A 23,058-nucleotide genomic window follows, 5' to 3' on the forward strand; every position below is an offset into this window, starting at 1 on the left:
AGGTTAAATCAAAGAGAAATCTCGTGTATGCGATAGAGGCTGTATTTTTCAACTGATCTTCATGAAATTTTGTCAGAATGATAGCCTTGATAGAATTTAGGTCAAGTTCAAATATGGGTCATCTGGGTTCAAAAACTAGGTCAATAGGTCAAATCAAGAAAAACCTTGTGTATGGCAATAGGGCTGATTTTACACTGATTTCATTAATTTGGTCAGATTGGTTGCCTTGATAAAATCTAGGCAAGTCTGAATATGGGTAGTCTGGGGTCAAAAACTAGGTCACTATGTCAAATCAAAGAAAAACCTTGTGTATGCGATAGAGGCTGTACTTTTCAATTGATCTTCATGAAATTTGGTCAGAATGATAGCCTTGATGAAATCTAGTTTCGAATACAGGTCATCTGGGGTCAAAAACTAGGTCACTAGGTCAAATCAAAGAAAATACTTGTTTATACTCAAGATTTTTGCTCCAATTTTAATGATAATTGGTCAGAATATTTATTTCCATGAAATCACTAGGTCAAACATATTTACACTGCTATGGTGTGTTATGGTGTGTTTCTCAGGTGAGCGACCTAGGGCCATCTTGGCCCTCTTGTTAGAGAAAACTGTCTACATAAATAAGTGGATATGTGGTTGGCAGAAATATGCCATCCCATCACAGTTTCCTTTTTCCTTCTTTTTTTTAAAACCGGAAGTGATGGCGTAACGTCATTTATCCGGAAAACGTGAGAATAAAGCCCGGATTCGGCGTACGGAAATGATAATCATTTTATGAATTAATGGCAATCTGTGAGTAAATTTATTACAATAGCACCTTTACTATCTTTCTAAAGTTAGATTTGATATTAAAACATCTGACATGTTAAATAATTCAAAATAATGTCTTATAATTAGCGTGAAATGTGCGGTTCACATTAATCATGGTCAAATATCTCAAAAATAAGCACACGGACCTAAACATTTTATTTCACCACATTATAGGCCATATGTTTATTTACAACTGTGAGAAGTTTCATTGAAATTTACATTTTAGAAAAAAAACATATTCGCGAAAATGTTATGCAAGTTATGTTATTATTTTCCAAGACCATGAAGACTCCCATTATGAAAAATTACGCGAGGTCCAAATTTTTCAAATCAGTCTAGCAAAAAATAAAGCGAACGGCCCGGCTATCTTTTTTATTTGCTGAATTTTCTAAGTATATTATGAAGTTTTGAAAAATCAGGGTTTAATCTAATTCTACATTGTAGAAAAAAAAATTGATCCGAACGTGCAGAACTACCTTAAGGATAACTAATATATATTTACCTGTACAGACAGACAAGCAACCAGTCAACAAAAATATTCTTTTTGATTTCGCAAATGTGGTCTTTACAGTCACTTCTGACTGTATATAATATTGACAATACTGACAAAGGACCCAATGCGTTCAGTTATGGTAGTAAAAATCTGTTATCCCAACCACTGTCATAAAATGTTTAATCTTTACTATTTAAAGCAGTATTTTTTGCAACTCAATGAGGTGAATTTTGGAAATATGCTATATTATTTATTTTACTATATTTTTATATAGGCCTAATTTTACTTGTTTTAGTTTATTTAGTTTTGAAGTTGGATCTAAATATCATTGATATTAAATGTTGTTTTGCTAATATACCGAATGTATGGGGTACTTTCCTATGATTGTCTTGATTTTTGGAGTCCCGTTATAGTGGGCATTCAATGTATATGAAAATATGTCCTTCGTTACATCGCGGGTACTGAGGCTAGAATTATATTAAAGTATTGTTTTCATATTTTTCCCTCCTTTATCTTATTTTACATTAATAGTAAATCCCGAAAAAGACCCAAATTAGGTCTACTATCAGTACTACAAAGTCGAGGAATATCCTATAAAAGCTCAACGGTCTGCATCAATCACTGGAGGGAGAAAACTTTTATTGTGTCACTTGCATCACATGTAACCATAATTGTTCCGTTGCCCTCACTAAACTTGACAGACCATGGGTCCCAGACCTGCTCCTTGCTGATCAAACAGCGGAAGTCAATCCCGTGCATTGTAATTTGATGTACACTGTTAGACATATACCCGCAGACGTACAAATTTCCTTCGTTGTCAATGTCAATCCCACGTGCGTTGCGTAGAGACACATCCTGGTAGACAGATGTCACGTTACCATGCCGATCCATGCAGACGATTCTGTCTTTATCGGAGACGTAAATAAGCTTTCCGGTCGGGGTCACGGTCAGGTAGTAAGGGTCCGAGAGGATTCTGCGTCCGCTCCTGTCCGTATCGATCGTCTGCTTGATTCTCCCAGTTAAACTGACAACCTGTACCGCCGGACCAATAAGGTAGTCGTTGCAGACGACAATAAGTTCTTGATTTCTGCATACAATACCATAGCAGTCCATGTCCAACTTTATTGATCGAGTTGCTTTCAGCTGGTCTGTAACAGCAATAAACTGAATCTTGCTTTCAAATGGTAATGAAACGGCCACCTCTTTCGGACCAGTGACTTCGACATCCCAGGGACCGGATGACAGACGAAGTTGGGAACCGCGGTAAAGCTTTGAATCAAACACCTTCACATTATGGTTATCATAATCAGCTAGCACGATTCTGCCATCTTGCATAAAAGCCGCCCCCTTTAAACCACAAACGTTTGAATCTTCTTGAAGCCGGACGTTAAACTGGCCGGCCAGAATGGCTTTGCGATCCTTCAGTGCTGGACCAGAAGGATTTAGCTCTCCTCGGCGGTTTATTGGTGAAGCCTGTGCAAGAATGTCGGACTTTGTCTTCGTTGAAGTCTCTCTTGTTGACAATGGCATTGAAGCGATGCTCGTCAGAGAGTTTCTTCTAGAAACTTGTTGATGATTTATTGTCAGCATATCTGGTTTGCTCATCTGTGGCTTGTTAAGACCTTGATTAACCAGTGCGTTATTTCCAACGGTTCTTGGGGACAACGGCGCAAAATCTTGCTGCTTGCGCCCCATGTCAAATCCTGGTTCCGAGTAGGCTACACGTGGAGGTATAATAGGCAAAGCTCCCTGGTTAAACATTTGTCGTTCGTACAACGTCGGTTCGAGTCCATCTGTCATTCCTAGTCTAGGAGTTGGTGGCATACTTCTAAATTGTTGGTTGAAGTCGTTTCTTCGTGGAGTCTGTGGAAGACTCCTGATCCCTCCACCACCTCCGCCTTGAAAATCCGTCATGCTAGACCTGTATCCCGCACTTCGGAAATCCGGAACAGAACCAGTCATAATGGATGTCTGACGACCAATTGGCGGAAGATCATTCCCTCGATTGTTCTGGAATTGCGAGTTTGAATTCGAAAACTCCGAAGACGGACGACGATTCATATCTGTCCGAGATATGAAGTTGACCGGCTGTGTTCCCATTCCATGATCAATAAAGCCGTTTTGAGGCTGAAAAGTATTTCTGGGCTTCTGGTTTTGTCTTGTCCTGTTTGAGGATATTGTCCTCCCATCAAACATTTCTAGACTTTTTGCAAGCCGTTCCATTGTCGGGTCCGGTTTGAATTCAAGACGAACGTTCTGAATACTCCCCATAGCGTTGTTAAGCATATTGACGTACTTGTCTCTCTCCGCCGCGCTACGGCGACCGGCAACAAACATTTGTTGGTTTGTTGCATGTCCGGCAGCAGCGTCTAGGATTTGTATGGAACTGTCTAATTTTCCTAATATCTCTGTTGAACTCTGGCTGTCATCACCCATATCTTTAGAAACATTCTGTATCACTTCTTCCATTTCAATTTCGCTTGACGTTTCCAGCTTATCCAGTAGCTCCATTATTTTGTTTTTATATTGTTCACGACGTTCTCGAATTTCATTCCTTTGTTGTTCAAGGCTCGTAAGTATCTCTCCCGTATCTTTATGAATATCTTCAAAGTTCTTTTTAATGTCTCTCAACTCTACGGCGGCGTCAGCGACCACTTTTCTGTCCGATGGTTCATCAGTGATGTCTTTTATAAACATGACGCGTTCGCACCGCCTGTGGTCTGTGTTTACGCATGCGCCACATCCCATGACGTCATGATCGGCGCAGTAGTATTCTAGGTCTTTTTCCGTATGAACCATACACATCATCAAAAGTGGAAGCCGAGCAACTGCACCCGTATCCTTTAAGAAAAGTAATAATATATTACTGGCACATACTAGGACTTAAAATCTCTAACAAAGTTTCTCTTTGATAAACATGTAACTACAATTAAAAAAACTCAGTATCTCGAATTCCAAGGGATCAAGCGTTTACTTCGAGATAACGGAAATTCGACTTTATATTATTGTTTTTAGGACGGGACTTGAAAATGTCTTCGAGAAGGTCAGAATTTTAAGATAAGCGAGTCCGAGATATCGAGTTTCAGATGTAGGTTATCATGTTATTTTTTGCTTAGAGAACTAGATTCATATCTGAGATTTCAAGGAAGACACCTATATTTATAGCACTTAGTCTTTGTACATTACACTTACATTCCATTCCGTATCATGAAATTTATGTATACATGTATACAATGTTCAGATTTTTCAGAAAAATTAAGGCAGCAAGGGGTATACCTTTGGAATTCTATCGCCTTTAAGAATGTTATGAGCTCTGATAGTTTTGAATTTATTATGTTCAGTTGAGCACGATTCGCAAAGTAGTTCCGAACATTCTACACAAAACCCTGTGGCCCCGCTTGATTTCTCTTCAAATTTACCTGAAAGAAAAATGGTAAATGATATGAGCCATGCCATGGGAAAACCAACTTAGTGCGTTTGCGACCAGCATGGGTCCAGATCAGCCTGCGCATCCGCGCGGTCTGGTCAGGATCCATGCTGTTCGCTTCCAAAGTCTATTGCAATTAGAGAAACTGTTAGCGAACAGCATCCGCGCAGTCTGGTCTGGATCCATGCTTGTCGCAAAGCCACTATGTTGGTTTTCTCATGGCGCGGCTCATATATAGTTTCCGAAAATGTGTTCATTTCGCCATCTGTATGTTTGTTTACTTTGGGTTTAGTATCGTTTTTCAACAGTATTAGGTAACGACGGGCAGTTACAGCCCGTTAACCTAACTTGTGTTCCTGGATTCTGTACCAGTACAAATCTGTTCTCCGCTTCATGATCGGCACAGTAGTATTCTAGGTCTTTTCCATATTCCGGTGCATGTAACATGAATAAGAGGTGGAGGACAAATGATTTTAGACACAATGTCTTTTATCAGTCGGCATAAGTTATCAAATTAGTTGACATAACATGTAGAAATGATGTGTATAATATAGAAATCAGCATGTAAATGATGTAATTTCTTGTAAGAAGGAGAGCAGTGTTAATTCCTAAACGTACAGAAATGGTAATATACATCTCGCATGTTGAACTAAAATAGTAATGAAAAACATCTTAATTCTTTAAATACGTTTGCCTTGTTTGCTACATTTACATGTATATTTATATGTAAATACGATGGAATACATTATGATATAAGGTGAATTTACACTCCACTTTAACGACTTTGAAGCACATTAAAATAATCACGAAGAACATGGGCGCATGAATATATACGTGTAAGATAAATGTAACATTATACCATATAAAATCTTGAGTAATTGACCTTCTAAATTTTAGTTATTGATGAATATATTAAATCAAACATATTCTAGCTGAAATCCCACCGTTAGGTGCAATGAAACTTTGTAGAAATATTCTAAGCAAATAAAAGATGTTATTTTCCTTGAAAGAAATTGTACGAGATATTCGTGCAAGCATTTCTTAAACTCTATTTATAGACCTACATGGTGCACACTCTCCATGAGTAAAATCCTCTTCTTGTTTAGGCGCATCACATATCGGGCAGATAGGTTCCTCTTTCGGTGTGGCGCTCTTCTTGCCACCTTTGTTTGACAATTTTGAACTTCGCCCGTCTTTCTCATTGGACTCCACCTCTTTTGTTGGTAAGGTTTTCAAACATTCTGGACAAAACGCGTGACTACAAGCGAGCAGTCGCAAATTTTTGTTAGGCTTTGTGCACTGGGAACAAGGTTCCGGCTTCTTGCCACCAGGGGCTTTCCCGCCAGATTTAACGGAACCAGTCCGGCTACTTGAGCGAACAGACTTTTTCGACATTTTAATCCTCAACACGTATTCCCATAAGTTATCAGTAACGCCGTGAATAAGAACAACTATGTTACTCCTATTGATAAAAGGGACTTGTTATTCCGCTAAAATCAACATTTTTATCCTCTCATAGAGTCTTTTAAATTTATCAAAATACTGATCACTCAGAGACTTTTAATATTTTATCTAGCAGGACCAAATTGTTTTTGCATTATATTCCGTTACGCCAAATTTAAAGGTCAAGTTAGAATTTCTCTGCTGACGACAAAACTGGTACCGATTTTGTTTTAGTTCTTGTGTTTTAGTGTACACGGTTGACTCATTTTACATTCCTTTATCAATAGAAAAGAAACAAATGAAAAGTTAATCAGTGGTAAACAATTCAAATGTCAAACATAGAAAGGGTATATTTAAATTTTGTACTAGTAATGCAATGAATTATAACGCGTTTTAAATTCTACACGTGGACATGTTGGCACTGTTTTGTACAAAGAAAGTGTTCAACAAATCTATATTTTGTGACCTAACATTAGTAATTAGCAATTATGCGCTGGAAAAAACATATTTTAGTTTTTTTTTTTTTTTTTTTACAAAAAAATGTCTCATTATAGTTATTATTATCGGAAAATGTGCAGAATTTATGTAACAGACGCGTTGACTCAAGGTCACGATTGAAGGTCAATTACCGGTATCTTAGCCCAGAACAGCCCAGTTTTGATTTTGTTCAATTATTGGCTAAAAGTTAGTAGTAACCTTCCTTTTGCTGTTACTAGTTTCCCAGATCCTGTAAACCAGTACATAAATACTTTACAAACTGGCTGCATAGTATTAAGTTAACACCATACGCTTCATATAATATGGGCAAAGTTTTTTTTTTTTTTTTTAATAAGTCGAGAATTTTTACAGTTTCTTTCCTTGTGTTTCTAAAATCATTAGACAATATATAGATGTTTTGGCACGTTCATTTAGAAAACAACATTTTTGAATGGAAGATTAGACAAGGAGGACAAGCATGTCAGATTGCGACTGGAACATGAATACATGGCAAATACTTATTCAGGATCAATTGAAATGAAGATCATGGATACAATTAAGGTAGGAAACTCTTTTAATATAATAGAGTGTTATAGTTTACAGCAACTGGTACTGCTATCCAAACATTGCAGCCATTCAGTTCGTTGTAGTGTTTAAATATTTGCTACATTGTCTTTATGTAACTTACCAGTGAACAAAATAAATGACTATTTGTAAGACGTATACGGTACATCCAGAACTAAACACTTTATATCTAAGTCAAACACCAGCGGACAGATAAGATTGTTTAGTATTACAGATTTATGGAAAGTCGCTTGGCCATTTTAATTGCAAAATGCTAAATGCCAATTACCTACGGCAAAATGCTATTTGCCAACTGGTAATAGTAACATGATAAATGCTTACTGCTAATTGCGAAATGGGAAACAATAAATGCCAAAAATGCTGATAAAAATGAAGTGCTTATTAAAATGAAGAGCTGAATGCATCCTTAGTCTTTGGCCTTCGTTATATAACTTTGTCTCTATTAAATAGTTTCGGTTCCATGTTCACTCGATTGGTAAGAACTTGTTATTACTTCACAATATATAGATGGTAAAACATTTCTTTTTTTTTTTTGCAAAAAGGAAAGAAAAGTTATATTCATTAGGGTAAGAGATACAGATCATTAACTCATAATTGAAGATATTGACGATAAGCATTTATCATTTGGCAATAAGCATTAGCCTTTTGATATAGCATTTGGCATTTAGCTTTAGATATGTCATATAGCATATGGTATATAGCATTTAGCATTAAGTGATTGGCTTTTAGAATTAAACATTTGTCATTTAAAATTTGGTAATCAAGATTGGCGTACCGGCCTCCCATATCATATTTGACCAATACTTAACTTTTTGCATTGTTTTGGACAAAACTATTGTTGTAGTTAAGGTATTAAGCTCAACATCATATTTTACAAAACTGATAAAAAAATAATGCGTTTTAACTGGAGACCACATGCAATGCATGTTCTAGTGATAAAAACTGAAATATTTACGCATTTGAACAGTGTCCCCATATCAGTTTAAACTTTCTCGCTGCATGACAAGGTTATCGTTCAACAATATATACAGTATATATTTGCCGGTTTATCTTCAAGATGAGACGAATACACAATACCTTTATCAGCTTAATCTAAATATAAAAGTAGTGCTGTGTAATGTAATATTGTCATTATTATGCATTGTAGTAAACAAACTTTCATGTATTCTTCTGATCATATTGCAACGAATATGCCCAAGTTAAAATTTAATATAATAACAGTATATTTTGTTTGTTTGTTTGTTTTCAATAATATTGCAAGATTATCAAAAACTTTATGTTTAATCACTTTCTATCTCTCTTCTTGTGCCGCTCACAAATTGTGGTACGAGACAGTAGATACTATTTTCAAAAAATGCGTTTACTTTCTTCTGAATTTATATAGAAATAAATCCTAAGAAATATTTCCTTTGACTTTCTTCTTCCATCTCATCTTGTGGGTTACCTAGTGTTACCTCTTTGTAAAAATTTCTTATTTCCCTTCTTCTTGCCACTTGTCATCGCTTTTAGAACTTTAGCGGCATTCGCGTGTTTGAGGTTATAGACACTAAACAGCACGCAACCTGCAGCCGATGCTTCAGGCTTTGTTTGTAACGATTTAATTTTGCCATGTAAGGAAGGTATCATCACTTGCTTAAACTATTCGTTGTTAAACCCCACATGTGTACAATTCCTCTCAAAACATTTGTATTACCATTGATTATGTGGTTTATGATTTGTTTAACAGACTGTAACTAAGGTACTATTATCATGTTTCAGGGTTTTAAGCAATGATTTTTACTATAGCAAAACCTTTACGAAAATTAATAATTTGTACATCTTGGAAATATTCTTCAAAACAATACGGAATCATATACATGTACTTGGTTTGTATGCTCTTTATAGTTTCTAGCTAAATAATGCTTCACACGATAGTTAACTTCATATTTCGCTTCTTCATTTTCCTATTATTGCACTCAACTTGCACTATGCATTTCCAATCTCTTTTTGTTTTGTACTTCCTGAATTCTCTAGTTTCTCGATTTCCCTCTACCATTTGTTTCGATTTTTTGGTTTGGATTTGTATGAACGGTAGGAACTGGACAATGTACACTGTGCGTGATTGCATGATCTTGGTTACATGGTTCTTGATGTTCTTAACATCAGTAACATAATGAAAAACACTTCTTCCACATCAATCATGCAGTCTTATATATGCCCGTGGAAATTCAAATTACTCTTACATGTCTCAATACTAATCTTTACGGTTTCAAACAGTTTCTTTACTTACTCCTTATACACTGAAGTACAGATTCAAGTTAGACATAGAATCAGCTACCCACACAAACGTGCCATTCCAGGAATAAAATGTATTCAAAACATTCTTCTAACCAAATCAATTCTTATATATTTGGCAGTAATAGTGTGCAGTACATGGCTTATTTTCCTACTTGCTACGACTGGAGATATCCATCCAAATCCCGGTCCGTCTTCATCACATTCTACCAGCTCTACATGCTCTTCTACATCGTCCATGTCTCAATCATTATCCGAGCTCATGACAAGAGGTAACAGTCTGTCTGTGTTACATTACAATGTACAAAGTTTATTAAACAAAATTGATATCTTGGGGACTGAATTTAACTCTTTTGACATCTTGGCATTCTCTGAAACATGGCTAAACTCAAACACCTCCAATGACGATATTAAGATTCCTACCTTTCACTTTCCAGAAAGAAGAGACAGAACCGGAGACAGTCACGGGGGAGTAATCGTATACAGTGAAACACCGCTCGCTCGAGGTCGCAAGGGGATGAGCAAAATGCTCGAGTTATCCATGGTTTCGAGCGACCCAAACATTGACCAACATACGAAGAAAGTTGAAGTTTGTTTTACGAATTGTCATCGAGACCATTTGCAGAGGAAACGGTGATGCGTAATAATAACACACTCGTGACATTTAAAAAAAACGTATTACAAACGTTATTTATGATAGATCGTAAGAAACAGCTAAGACATTTTTTTTATTTGAAATACTGTAATCGAATTCGCAATTTTCTTCTCCAAATTAAGATCTCATTTTATCGTCTCAATTTTATAAAAAGGCTATCTTATTTCCTGTATTTGCATGCAAACAACTGTTGATTAAAATATTAAGATCTCATAATTATCTTCTCGATCCCGCAGAAAAAAGTAATAATTAATAACAATTTTGATCAATAAAATTTTTCTTCCACCTTTCATCAATAATTAAATTCATTATCAGATCAAATATACCGACAAACAAACATTTAAGATAGTCGGGGAATAGACCATGCAATTCTCACGACGTGGGAAAGTTTTAAATTAACCGATACATTCTGACCGCCGAAGATGTGAAAATTTTTGACACCTCTGCTCGAGTTTGCCATAAGCAACAAAGAGTAAATTAATACACAGGGACCAGGTGTCATGCTCGAGCGATCGAGTTATCGATGCTCGACCCAGCCATGGTAATTTCACATAGAAAATAGAAGGAAATCGGCCGGGACCACATGAATTGCTCGAGCGAGCCCGGGTGCTCGAGTCATCGATGCTCGAGCGAGCGGTGTTTCACTGTATCTAAAAAATACTCTGTATCACAAGCGTCGGCCTGACCTCGAGCTCAGAGGTCTAGAATGCATTTGGGTAGAAGTAATGCCTTCCCACTCCAAACGAATTCTCTTCGGAGTCTTCTATCGTCCTCCAAATGCAATATAGATTACACTACCATGATTGAAGAATCTCTTAGATTGGCATTCGACACAAATATACCAGACATCATTGTAACTGGCGATTTTAATTTCAATCCCTCCAATCCGAACTTGTATCGCAAACTTCTTTCTATCTGCCAACAGTTCAATCTTGACCAACTCATTACTGAGCCAACCCACTTCTCAGAGTTCTCTTCCTCTCTACTTGATCTTTTTCTCGTTTCGTGTAGTCACCGTGTTGTAACTTCTGGGGTCGGAGAGCCAATACTTGACCAGAATCAACGATTTCATTGCCCTATCTATGCCCTTTTTGCTTTCTCCAAACCTCCAGCCAATACCTTCAGACGGCATGTATGGTTATACAATCGAGGTGATTACAACTCTTTAAGACGTGAAATCAGAAACACTAGTTGGGATCTTCTAAAGGATGATAACATTAATATCTACACAATGTCATTCACTAACAAACTTCTTTAACTCTCAAAAGAATGTATTCCCACAAGAACCATCACTGTGAAACCAAATGACAATCCATGGATAACAACACATTAAAGAAACTAATTCGTAAACGTAAGAAATTATATCACAGAGCAAAGCGAACACAAAATCCATCTCACTGGCAAAAATTTCGACAAATCCGAAATGAAGTTATAACACTTATTCGCACTGCAAAACATGATCACTTCCACAAATTGGCAGAGTCGCTTAAATCAGAGTCTACTTCACAAAAGGACTGGTGGAAACTAATTAAACAGTTTTTATCCTCTAATGATAAACAAACAATACCTGCACTAAAACAACCTAACACCCAAGAACTCGTTTTTGTTAAGAAAATAAAATCTGAACTCTTAAATGATTTTTTTAGTAGTCAGTCGTCACTTAACAACTCAGATAAAGACTTGCCAGTTTGACTGTACATATAGATATTTCACCGGGACCGGACGATGAGTGCGAACGAAAGTTGGTGTACAAATTATCCGAATTCGAGCGAGCGAAGTTTGACTCTACATATAGATATTTCACCGGGACTGGACGATGAGTCCGAGCGATGGGTGGTGTACGAATTATCCGAGTTCGAGAAAACGAAGTTTGACTGTATGTTATTATATTCTTGAACAAATAATAAAAAGGTGTTGATAAAATGATGTAACCCATTCTATTCGGTCCCACAGCTTTTTTGATGTTCTGTCTTTACCAGCAATTTACAGCATTGTCATTTCTCATCCATGAGACTTAAGACCAAGAAAACAAATGTAAATGTATAGTTGAAACACTAGTATCTAACTATGTCTTAAAAGTATGCGATCTTTTAATTCAAATAACATTTGATTGAAACTACAGTGATTCGACCCCAGGTGGATTTCTAGGTGCATTTCCGATGTATTGTTTGATAAATTACCGGCTTTTGTTTTGACACAGATTATCTTTTCTTTAATCTCATGATCTGATCAAAACAGACTTCGGGTAATATTCTTTCGGGTGGTTTTACAAAGAGCTCTACGCGCTACAAATACGGTATTTATTTAGCAAATATCAACAAACATATTGTATTGATATTTCTTTATGCGCACACAACGGACACTATTTACACGTACAAAAAAGAAATTTAAAGCCAGAATGTTTTTATTGGTGGATAAAATATAAAGTGTTAGAAGTAAAGGTATTAAGTTTAAAATTTTACACGAGTTTAATACAAACCCATAAAGCGGATATATCATTCTACATGTAAACTTTGTATAAAAGCATTAATAAAACTCGGGTATAAGGAAAAGTTAGCGGTAAGTCATTTTTAAACTTTTACGCTTAAATAGTTTATAAACATATTTTATAAAAGCGTTTTATTACCAGCGTTACCCTTATCGGGTATTGCTGATAATATGGTTATTATATTTTTTGTCGTGAAGGTCAAATATTAAACAGTAGGCACTTGACAAAAACTGTCCTATTCTAAACTAAACACAAGGCTTAAAACCATTGTAACAACAAAATTACTGCATGCAAACATGCATATGCATCAGTTCCATGACCTTGGCTTCTAACATATGTGATAGAAATGAAGTTGTCACGGATGAAAGACTCGAGTTGGCGGCTGTATAATTTACCATCCAAGCTATTTCGTCAGGCAATATTTGTATTTACTCGAGTGTTCTTATTGATTTCCTACCTCCGATAACGAGCGGAAAACATGACCACCCTTTGCAGTAAAACAATATTTGATTTGAAATACAAACCCCATTCAGTAACTTCTCAATGCTCCTTTATACCGGGGCATATAAATCTTTTATATGACAGTTTTTGTTTGATACAAACCAAAGAGATAAAAAATCTCGATTTGTTTTGCAACCTGCAGTCCTCAGAGCAAGCTTTTAAGGTCATCCCGCAAGAAGCTTTTAAGGTCAACCTGCAAGATGCTTTTAAGACAACCAAAAGTTAATTGTTGATACTTTTTGGTGCAAAGATGGTAATATGGCCCACCACTAATAGAAACAGCCTCATTCACAGCAAGACATTTATGTGCATAACAGTATGTCTTGAAAAATTCGTGTATTTCCTTCCAAAATTCAATTCAAACCCAGCATGGACTGGAGAAAGATGCATATTTCTTGAAGAAGAACTGAAAACGAAAATTAATGAGTAAAATACTAACATTAAGACAATTTATTGAAATGTTAAATATATAGAGTTAAAATTATGTTTGCATTTATTCCAGAAGAAAGTGGACCTGTCAAATACTTACTGGAATGGAAGTTTCAGAGAAGAGAACTGTCTTGAAAGCCGAGCCACTGAAGTTACAAGACAAGTTAACTGATGATTGGATACAACCTTTTGCCTGCAATCATGTGGTTGTTAATATCACAGCAGATGCTGAATCTAAGGAAAAACTAAACGATAAAGCACAACACACGTCTTACTGTGTCATGTGTGGAGAACTGGTTGCAGAAAATCTGTCAGAAAAAGGACCAAACGTTACGGTTGATGACATCAGGCAAGAAACACGTAAGAAGAAAGGTCATGAGACAAAGCCAAATTATGATGAAAGTAAAGACAGAAGAAAAGTGTTTTCAAGTTCCAGAAGAATGGGGTCATCTTTGTCGTTTACATCAACTTCGAACACTCGCGCTTGCTCTATTCATGGGCACAAAAAGTTAAAATATTTCTGTGAAGATCACCAAGAAGTTTGTTGTAGCGTTTGTGTAAACGTTCTTCACCGCAATTGCCAAAGAATAATGTTTATAAAAGATGAAATACATGGGGGATGGAGTAGTCATATTTGTGAAGAAACTTTGACAGCTTTAGATGCAATGAGTAAAGGTTTTCGGCATATTTTAGATTACAATGAAAGTGCGAGACACAAACTAAAAAGTCAAGTTCTTGACTTTAGGAAAAGGAGAGACGAACTTCGTGCTCATTTGTTACACATTCTTGACGAGTTTGAAAAGAAAAGTGAAAAAAAGATCAAGAAGTTTATAAAGATATCTGAAGAAGAAATTGAGACAACGCTAGAAAATTGCAGAAATGCGATAAGGGAAACAGAAGCAAATAGAGAAATGCTGGAAAATGTAGGAAAAACACGTTCAATGGAAGAAACATTTATAGCAACACAGAAAGTTCTTCTGCAAAGAGAAAAGTACGGTCTTGCTCTTTCTGAAGCTATAAAAAAGTCCAAAGATATTTGCATTGAACTGATTCCCGAAACAAACATTGCAAGCATAGAAGATCTTAGAAATGTAGGAAGTGTGCAATTTATAGCAGAAGCGGTGCAGTTTCCAGAACCTGTTATCTCATCGGTATCAAAAATTCCCAAATCTGAACTTAGGTCACCAAGAACAACAAAAGATGCTAGAAGTGAATCTTCCAGCTCCCTTAAAAGTCCAGCATCGTTCGTAGGAAAGTTCAATGTACGTCTGCCAGAGGACAAATATGGTTGTGAGAACGTAGGGGCAACTTTCCTAACAGATGGACGGGTTGCCATAGTCGATATGAAAAATAGTAAATTAAAAGTATTTGATACAAAATTTACCCAAGCATGTACACTACAGTTGTCCTCGGAGCCGCGCGGAGTGACAGTTATAAGCCCCCAAGAAGTGGCAGTGTCTCTTCCAGACGAAAGCAAGATACAGTTCATTTCTATAGGGAAGAAGCTACAAGCAACAAAATCTATTCTAACGAACTTACCGTGCTATGGAATTACGTGCCACAGTCAAGCACTTGTCGTCTTATGTGACGACGGGTTCTCGACAAAAGCGATCGAAGTAATCGATTTAGACGGAAAGGTTTTAAATACACTAAAGATAAATAAATCTGGAAAAGTTCTACTCAAGAACCCTTGGAATATTACAATGAGCGTAGACGGGCAGCAGATAAGCGTGACAGACAAAGGTCGGCTGGTGAATTTTGATGTTAAAGGGAACATTTTGTTTGAATATACCGACAAGTGCCTAGAAAACGCTAGAGGACTTGCTGTTGATGATTCTGGGCGATTCTATGTATGTGGGACAAGTTCAAACAATGTTCACCAAGTGTCAGCAGACGGTAAACAAATCAGTATTATACTAACGGAGGAGGATGTTACGGCTCCACAAGCAGTGTGTTATCAACTAGGCAAAAGATACTTCTTACTAACTTGTGTTGGAAACAATAACGTTTATATGTACAAACTTGCAAAATCATAACCAGATAATTATTTTTGGATTGGTTTTTTATATTTGTAAATTGGTATAGTGCATGAAGTTTGAACAGATTTTTTTTCTGGTGATTACAGTAGTTGAAATATATTTTAACCAGAGATTAAAGAGGAAAAGAGAGATGGAAAACGTTGTCATGAATTTTCCAGTTTGTGCCTGTATATTAATTATAAGCAGCTAGACTTATAAGTACTTTGTTTAGAACATAAAATGGAACACAAACAGAAACCTGTAAATAACCTTTCATTTCATACTCATCGTCTCATTCGAGAAATCTGACCTTAATGCACTAAGTGTTTGTCTTACCTTACCTATTTGTGATTGACACTTGACTGCAGGTTTCATTTTTTTCAATTAACCTTACGGCCTCAGTTTCCAAACAGTTTAGTCGTAGAAAACATTAAATGTATCCAAATTTAGCGCCAGGCAGACTTTCTCTCTCCATGTAAATTATCAGGGGACATAAATGATACTTTAAAATTTGAATACACGCATAGATTTGAATGGCTGCCCAAATGTGTCATAATACTGTGAATACAAACTAAGGTTCGGGCTACAGAAGTAAATCATGAACTTTTTATGCAAACAGCCATCATATCTCCTCTTACATGTGTAGTATACAGTAGAACCTCTCCAAGTAGGATGGTCTTGGGATCAAGCTCTCTTTCATGTTTAGAGGGGTATCCGGATTAGCGGAGCAATTAGTTCTGCCATAGAAACCATTGTACGTAACAGCATGTGAGTTTCATGTACTTGATAAACAATGTTTAGTCAACATACCTGTGAAATAGCGATTTAATCCAGTTAGAATTGGCCAAGGTTTCTTTGCGGGTATCTGCAAGAGATATTTTCTGAATTGTGTCGTATTCACGGTAGTTCTGTAATGACGTTTTGAGCAGTTTTTCGTTGAGTTAAACATTTTTTGGGGGGGTTGGGGGGAAGGGGGTCTAAAAGGCGTAAAGAAAGTAACCGTCCCTGTAGCTACAAAGGAAACATTGCTGCCGTTAAAGATAATGGTTGATATATCATTTCTCAAATAGCCCACACTAAAGGCATTTTAGAAGGGATCGTCCATCATATTTTGACTGACCGTTTGAAATTTAAAAAAATGTCTGTACTAGATGGGTCGCCAGTTTGTTGACACTAGACCAAAGGTCAAGCGTTTAAACTGTGACCAAAATACAAAAAAAAAAAAAAAAAAAAATACAGTCCTAGGAACATTTTCGAGTTGCTAATTGGGAATGAAAGTTGGTTTTGTAATTCTGAACCCTAGCGACGCATAAATAACAAACAGTATTTGAGTAAATGTCACGCAAGGCCGATCATTGCAAAAATAGGACAAAAAGCGGCAAAAAGGTTTTATATGCCATTTTCTCATATTCTAGCGGCTCTCTTGTATAAATCCTTGCAAACAAGGTAAAACCAACACAAGTTCAACAAAAATGAAGTAATACAATAAAGCTGTCAAACAATTTTGTCAAAATAAGAGTAAAGGTTGGAAAGGCATAAGTTTATTCATAAACGCTAGAGATGCTATTGGTCAGTATACCAAGGGGTGTTTCTGTTCTGTCGAGAATACTTTTACAGAGATGACGTGAACATTGTCTCAGTCTGACAGATAATTTAGGCATGCGAAGGCCAATGACAAAAATTACTAAAACACCCTCGTACTTCTTGTTTGTAACTTGAGGGCGAACCAGTTTGGAGGGGGCCTACTGTATTGCTTTATTATCAATAATTAAATGGACATGTGCCAATGATTTTAACTTACTCTTATTTAGTACGTAGTGCCCATGCTTCAATTTTCCCTTCGTCTACGAAATCTGGAAACTTTGTCTAAAAGAAAGCATAAACAAGACTTATGAATGTGGATGACATCCTTATCAGGTTATTAGTTAGACCAAACATACATATACACAATTTTGACATTGATTAAGAATAAAATATATTTCCCTATGTTATTTGAAACACTGAAACACGGCAAAATTAATAAACGTCAATTGCGTAAGTGTTGCAATTATGGCAAACTTTTATTACATCTATATAAACCTCAACACGACAAAGGTTTGAAAGAAATTCTAGCAGATCCCTTACGTAAATGAAGTTAAATGTCAGTTTTAAAAAGAAATATCATCATATGGGTGTTATTTTTTCAGTATGTTTCGTGAATCAAACACATGACTTTATCAGGTCGAAGAACCCTATAACCAAATGTACTTGCTGGATCCTGACAAAAAAGGACAGTAAGGCTTTGTAAAAATCAGCCAATTAGGTGAGAAGTTTAAGTGAGAAGGAAGAATTCCTGCTAAAATGCCTTCAAGCGAATATGGATACTGGTCACTTTTATCGAGCCAGTGATGAACAGCACTTCATCAAGCCACGGTCAATAAAACCAATAGAAGTTACTGCTAGAAGTGAGGCATTGTGCCGCATTGAGGGTCGTCTGGTTGAAATTATCTCGTGGATGCATTGCAATATGCTGAAGCATAATGCTGATGAAATAGAAGCAATGTTGTTCACTTCAAACATTACTCCCGTCTCGGCGAAGGTCGGTGACTCTGTGATAAAATCAACAAAGTCTGAGAGGAACAGCAAAGAAACTCAGAATAGGTCACATCAGATGGTATTTTACCAGTGATGACACAAAGTCCCTTGTCAATTGTCTGGTACCTCATGATTAAACTACGCCTTCTTAAGTGGTATTCCAAATAGCACACTTGACAAATTGCAACATGTCTCGTGTTATCACAAGGATCCTGTCACAGTTATATTACACCGTACTGAGGGAGTTACCAGTAGAACACAGGGTACATTACAAGGTTCGGACCTACACCTTTAAGGCTCGACACGATAAGTCTCTTGCCTATATAACCTTGGAACTAGGGGTCTGGATCTTGCACATGACACGTCGTCTCATTATTGGGAACATTCAAAGTGCTTTACTTTTCCATGTATAAAATACATGATTTAATTCAAAAACAATTTAAACGATCGCTACCATACACCCGCATATGATGGGCTTAATACAGGGGAGATAAAAATAACTAATATTTATTTTTTCATAAAATGCTAAGTTTTTATTTCAAGTTAATGTTAGAGATAGATAGACAATAACAGTCACAGACATAATTTGTTCATATAAACATACATTGTATCAGCTGGTCTGATATTGATGGTGATTACCATGGCAACGCGATGTGACGTCATCACATTGCCACGGTAACCATGAATGACATCATTTGCGATGATGTCAGATATACAGAATGGATTTTAGAAAACTGAAATATACACATGTTAGCATACATGATAAATTAAGTTACTGATAATAGTTACATCTAAATATCAATTTTGTTTACATAAAGCATTGTACATTGTGTTTGCAGATTAAAAGCGCCACCTAAGACTTAGCTTAAAATAATAACACCAGAGTAAAAACGAACATTCATGATTTTCACAAATAACAAATGCATTCATACGCGTGGACTTAAAGAGCACATGTACGAATCAAAATTCACTATGGTAAAGCAATATCATCGTTTTTTTCTTTTAGAATACAGTACACACAATAGTCATGAAATTGAACATGTAGACAAATTAAAGCACATCTACTGTACAGACATACAAGTTGTATTACTGTACTGACATACGTACTGATCTGACATATTTAAGTTGTATTCATGCAATTACAAACAAGAGTTCAGAGTTTTATATTTTTACCATATACTCATGTAGTTACTTAGCGATACATATTTTCTTATTAAGAAATGCGTTATTTTGCGCACACATTGGTACCTTTATATAATTAAGTAAATCCATTCTTTTCAGCTTGTATTTATTACGTGATATCTCATTTGAAAAAAAAAACACTTAATATTCAATAAATCTGCACTTCTTGATATCAAAGGTCAAACTATTCGTCAATGCGTTTATGATGTCGGAACGTGTAGTGGTAATGATCGTAGAACTGTATCCAAACATGTGATATTTTTGTCCTATATACATTTTAATGTAATAAAAAAGTAATATTGAAATTCTTATAGTTTAAATGAGGTTTGAATATACTTATATACATGAATATTGAGTAAATTTACATTACGTTAGCTTTGATGATATAAGTAAGGTAACTGTTCAACACTTTATTGATATCCCGTGATAACTTAACCATTGAAATTTCTAGTCATATAATATTTGTGGTTGAGAAAATTTCCAAGGTGTCGTGAACTCCGTGCAGGTAAAGACGAAAAGTAGTTAATCTACATATGACTGCAAATGTGTATATTTTCGATATCAGGAACAAGCTTTTTTTCTGATTACTTGTTCTGTTATTAAGCCTACATTGAACTGATTTAATTTCGGTAAAACATGCTGTATTACGAGGAACACTATGATACCAATGGTAGAACAAAACTAATTAAAGGTCCCTTTTCAAATATTGTCGAATTTAATTGGCTGTACCTTATTTACAACCGTTTACGCGAAAGAAAATAAATCAAAGATACAATGAAAAGGAAATGAAAACAAAACAAACAAACACAAATGTTATAACCCCTTGAGCTAAAAATAGACTACTCTAGCAAATCGGAAAACAATGTTTTGTCAAAAAAAAAAAAAAAGCAATGAGCGATTCTTCTAAAGGCTTCTTTATCAAGCAATAAATTTTGTGCTTTAAATCTGAAATACAGCTATTCATTACGTGCACGCACAACTTTAAGAAAGAACGCGACAATATGTCCGGTTATCTGAATTTGTTAAAAGATTCTACAACAAATTGTGTTGTTTTCACACTTACGTCTTTCAAACTGTAACTCAATCAGAAGATGGGGGTAGAATCTTATTCAGTAAGAAATCTACAATTAATTAAAGCTGACATTTTTATGAAGCCTTAGATGATACCGCAAACATACGGACGAACAACAATGTAACGTCCAACAAAAGAACCTCAGCTCAGGTAAAGGATGAGCCAAAATCTCATAAAATTATTCAAACGTTAACTATATGGACCGCGTCATGAGAAAACCAACATAATGGCTTTGCGACCAACATGGATCCAGACCAGCCTGCGCATCCGCGCAGTCTGGTCAGGATCCATGCTGTTCGCTTTCAAAGCCTATTGCAATTAGAGAAACCGCTAGCGAACAGCATGGATCCTGACCAGACTGCGCGGATGCGCCGGCTGGTCTGGATTCATGCTGGTCGCAAACCCAAAGCCACTATGTTGGTTTTCTCATGGCGCGGCTCAACTATATATTGCACATTTTGGGTAAACAAATAAATAATAATTAATCTAATATAAATAATGAAATACATAACGTATTTGCGTACGTTTGTCCTGACAAAAAAGTATGAAAAAAATGTTTGACTAGGTATGTAAAACAAATACATATGTCATCATTAATGGAAAAAAATACAAACATGAAATCTGTTCAGATAAGAATTAATAAATATTAAAAATGGCGGCAAATCTTGCATGACTAGGACAAGCGTTTGATTAAAATGTTTAACATCCAGATTAACAAACGAACCTGACCTAAAAATATTTTCATATCATAGTGTCACAGTAAAAATTTTATGTTTACATAGTCTCTTAGGAGACAAAAAGTTCTTAATTTGCATAAATGAAAATAAGACTCGACAGAACATTTATTTTTTTCAAAATATAATTTAGTGTCTGGCCATCAATATGAGTGATATTGAGAAGAATATTGCTGATGGGATTGTTAATTAACATAAATTTGTTGAATGTCTTGTTGCCTCTACATATGAGTTTAGAAAGAGCCACACACCGCCATCTCGTATGTAAAACAAATCGTCTTCATATATATTATGCCCGACACAAGAAATGAATCTGATGCCAGCTATACCAAAAACATGTGATGAAGTTAAAGATGAACTGTCATCATGTACTACCTATGTATAAACCAACAACAGACGTTACAATGAAATGGAGAGAACTGACTAAGGCAATATTTACTCAGCAGTGAACCAGACTGGGCAAGATTTTCCAAGAACAGTATGATCGAAGCAACTCGTTCACAAGTTTTGTTTGTAAAAGAAAGGAAAAATATGTAAGGAAGTTTTGGAAAAAATGTTTTATCTTGTCTTTTTTTCTTAGTGTAAACTTCTTGAAAGTCCTTAAGCTATTGATTAATTAATAAAGCTGGACTGATGCAAGATTATTTGTATGTATTTGATGCCCGTGTTTCATTTCTGCGGTTACTTCCCTTTATAAGATATGCTTTCTCTGGTAAAACTGTGAGATTCTAAAAAAATGTTCTTTCCATGGGTTACTTCCAAATTCATTACTTTCTTTTTATGCAGTAAATTTCCAGACAGAGGTTTATCTTTGTTAAACTAGGTTCCATGAAACAGCTATGCAAAACTGGTATAAATTCTTACAAAATACAATTGAGCCCTTTAGACCTGTCCACGTCTTTCTATTCACAGTTCATCTTTCATCTTAAATGTAAAAGTAAAAAGCTGCAGTTTCTCCGCGCAGCTTTAATGAACTTCACAAGGTATACACAGCCTTTTGTATCGTACTCTGCAAACAAGCAAGTGTCTTTAAATCCCATTTGTTAATTATATTTGATAATATTTCTTCCCCTGATCTCGTTCATGACATACTTTTCTTAAACCCTAATCATTTTATCCGTGCTGTGCAAGAACTTCAAGTTTTGGAATTTATAGCACATACTGTGTTATATAACTTTAATATTTTGAAAATTATAGCGCTGGTAAGGTCCGGACAGTTTATATAGTCACAAACATTTATGGCAAGTAGTCTCTTGTACATGCAATTTATGCAGCACTCCCGGGGCATACGCCCTATGGCAAGTGGTATAAATCACATATACTATGCTATTAATGTATCTTTTTAAACTGTAAATATTTTCTCATTTTCCAGATAAATGGATACTTACTGGAATATTGTTAACAAAAGACCGAAATTTCCGTGCATGAAGTGATAACATGAAGGTTAATGGACCTGTCATTAAGACTTATTCCAAGATCAATACAAGGTAACATGTAAAAGTTCACGTTTTTCACGTGCGTCAACATATGGATACCAGCTCAGACTGCAGAATCTGTCACAGATACTTTTCTGGACATGTACATTGATTTGTAATTAATTAAGATATATCTAACATGTATGTAAGGATACATTTATGTGATAAAAGAACAGCATAGACATTCGCAACATTTAGCCTAAGTCATGCTCACTTATACAGACATTTATTACATGTATACTTTTACAAAGTTTAAAATAGCATCACACTTTTATCCTACTAAATGTCCACTCTTCTTGTTAAAATCTAGAACACATCTATACAACATTAAGCACTGAACATAGCCATTCATTTATAAAACACCAAAGCCTAGGGAGATATTACTTATAGTCTTCAGACAATGTAAAGGGTAATAGTAATT

The 23,058-nt window shown here is 35.8% G+C and overlaps 2 protein-coding genes across 5 annotated transcripts; one reads left to right on the forward strand and one right to left on the reverse strand.

Moving 5' to 3' along the window:
* Positions 1 to 949: 949 nt before the first annotated feature.
* Positions 950 to 6,358, reverse strand: LOC123548962 (uncharacterized). Its single transcript, XM_045336658.2, has 3 exons — positions 5,795 to 6,358; positions 4,580 to 4,722; positions 950 to 4,144 (listed from the first exon to the last, which is right to left on the reverse strand). The coding sequence occupies exons 1-3, from the start codon at positions 6,123 to 6,125 to the stop codon at positions 1,922 to 1,924; spliced, it is 2,697 nt and encodes an 898-aa protein (XP_045192593.2). The 5' UTR covers positions 6,126 to 6,358; the 3' UTR covers positions 950 to 1,921.
* A 6,092-nt stretch (positions 6,359 to 12,450) lies between these two features.
* LOC123548961 (uncharacterized) lies at positions 12,451 to 15,752 on the forward strand. Of its 4 annotated transcripts, none has more exons than XM_053545842.1 (2): positions 12,451 to 12,605; positions 13,656 to 15,752. In XM_053545842.1, the coding sequence occupies exon 2, from the start codon at positions 13,687 to 13,689 to the stop codon at positions 15,616 to 15,618; it is 1,932 nt and encodes a 643-aa protein (XP_053401817.1). In that variant the 5' UTR covers positions 12,451 to 12,605; positions 13,656 to 13,686; the 3' UTR covers positions 15,619 to 15,752. The 4 variants fall into 4 exon arrangements, with proteins under 4 accessions (XP_053401817.1, XP_053401818.1, XP_053401816.1 ...); XM_053545843.1 differs by having other exon boundaries at positions 12,489 to 12,605; positions 13,659 to 15,752; XM_053545841.1 differs by having other exon boundaries at positions 12,565 to 12,723; positions 13,659 to 15,752.
* Positions 15,753 to 23,058: the final 7,306 nt, after the last annotated feature.

This window comes from Mercenaria mercenaria, chromosome 6 (genome assembly GCF_021730395.1).
Source record: "Mercenaria mercenaria strain notata chromosome 6, MADL_Memer_1, whole genome shotgun sequence".
NCBI lineage: Eukaryota > Metazoa > Mollusca > Bivalvia > Venerida > Veneridae > Mercenaria > Mercenaria mercenaria.

Coding starts and splice junctions, on each gene's coding strand:
- LOC123548962 (XM_045336658.2), bottom strand. CDS start 6,125: ATGTCGAAAAAGTCTGTTCGCTCAAGTAGCCGGACTGGTTCCGTTAAA. Junction 4,723..5,794: donor TCATGGAGAGTGTGCACCAT/GTAGGTCTATAA, acceptor TTTTTCTTTCAG/GTAAATTTGAAGAGAAATCA. Junction 4,145..4,579: donor AAGGCGATAGAATTCCAAAG/GTATACCCCTTG, acceptor CTTTTCTTAAAG/GATACGGGTGCAGTTGCTCG.
- LOC123548961 (XM_053545842.1), top strand. CDS start 13,687: ATGGAAGTTTCAGAGAAGAGAACTGTCTTGAAAGCCGAGCCACTGAAG.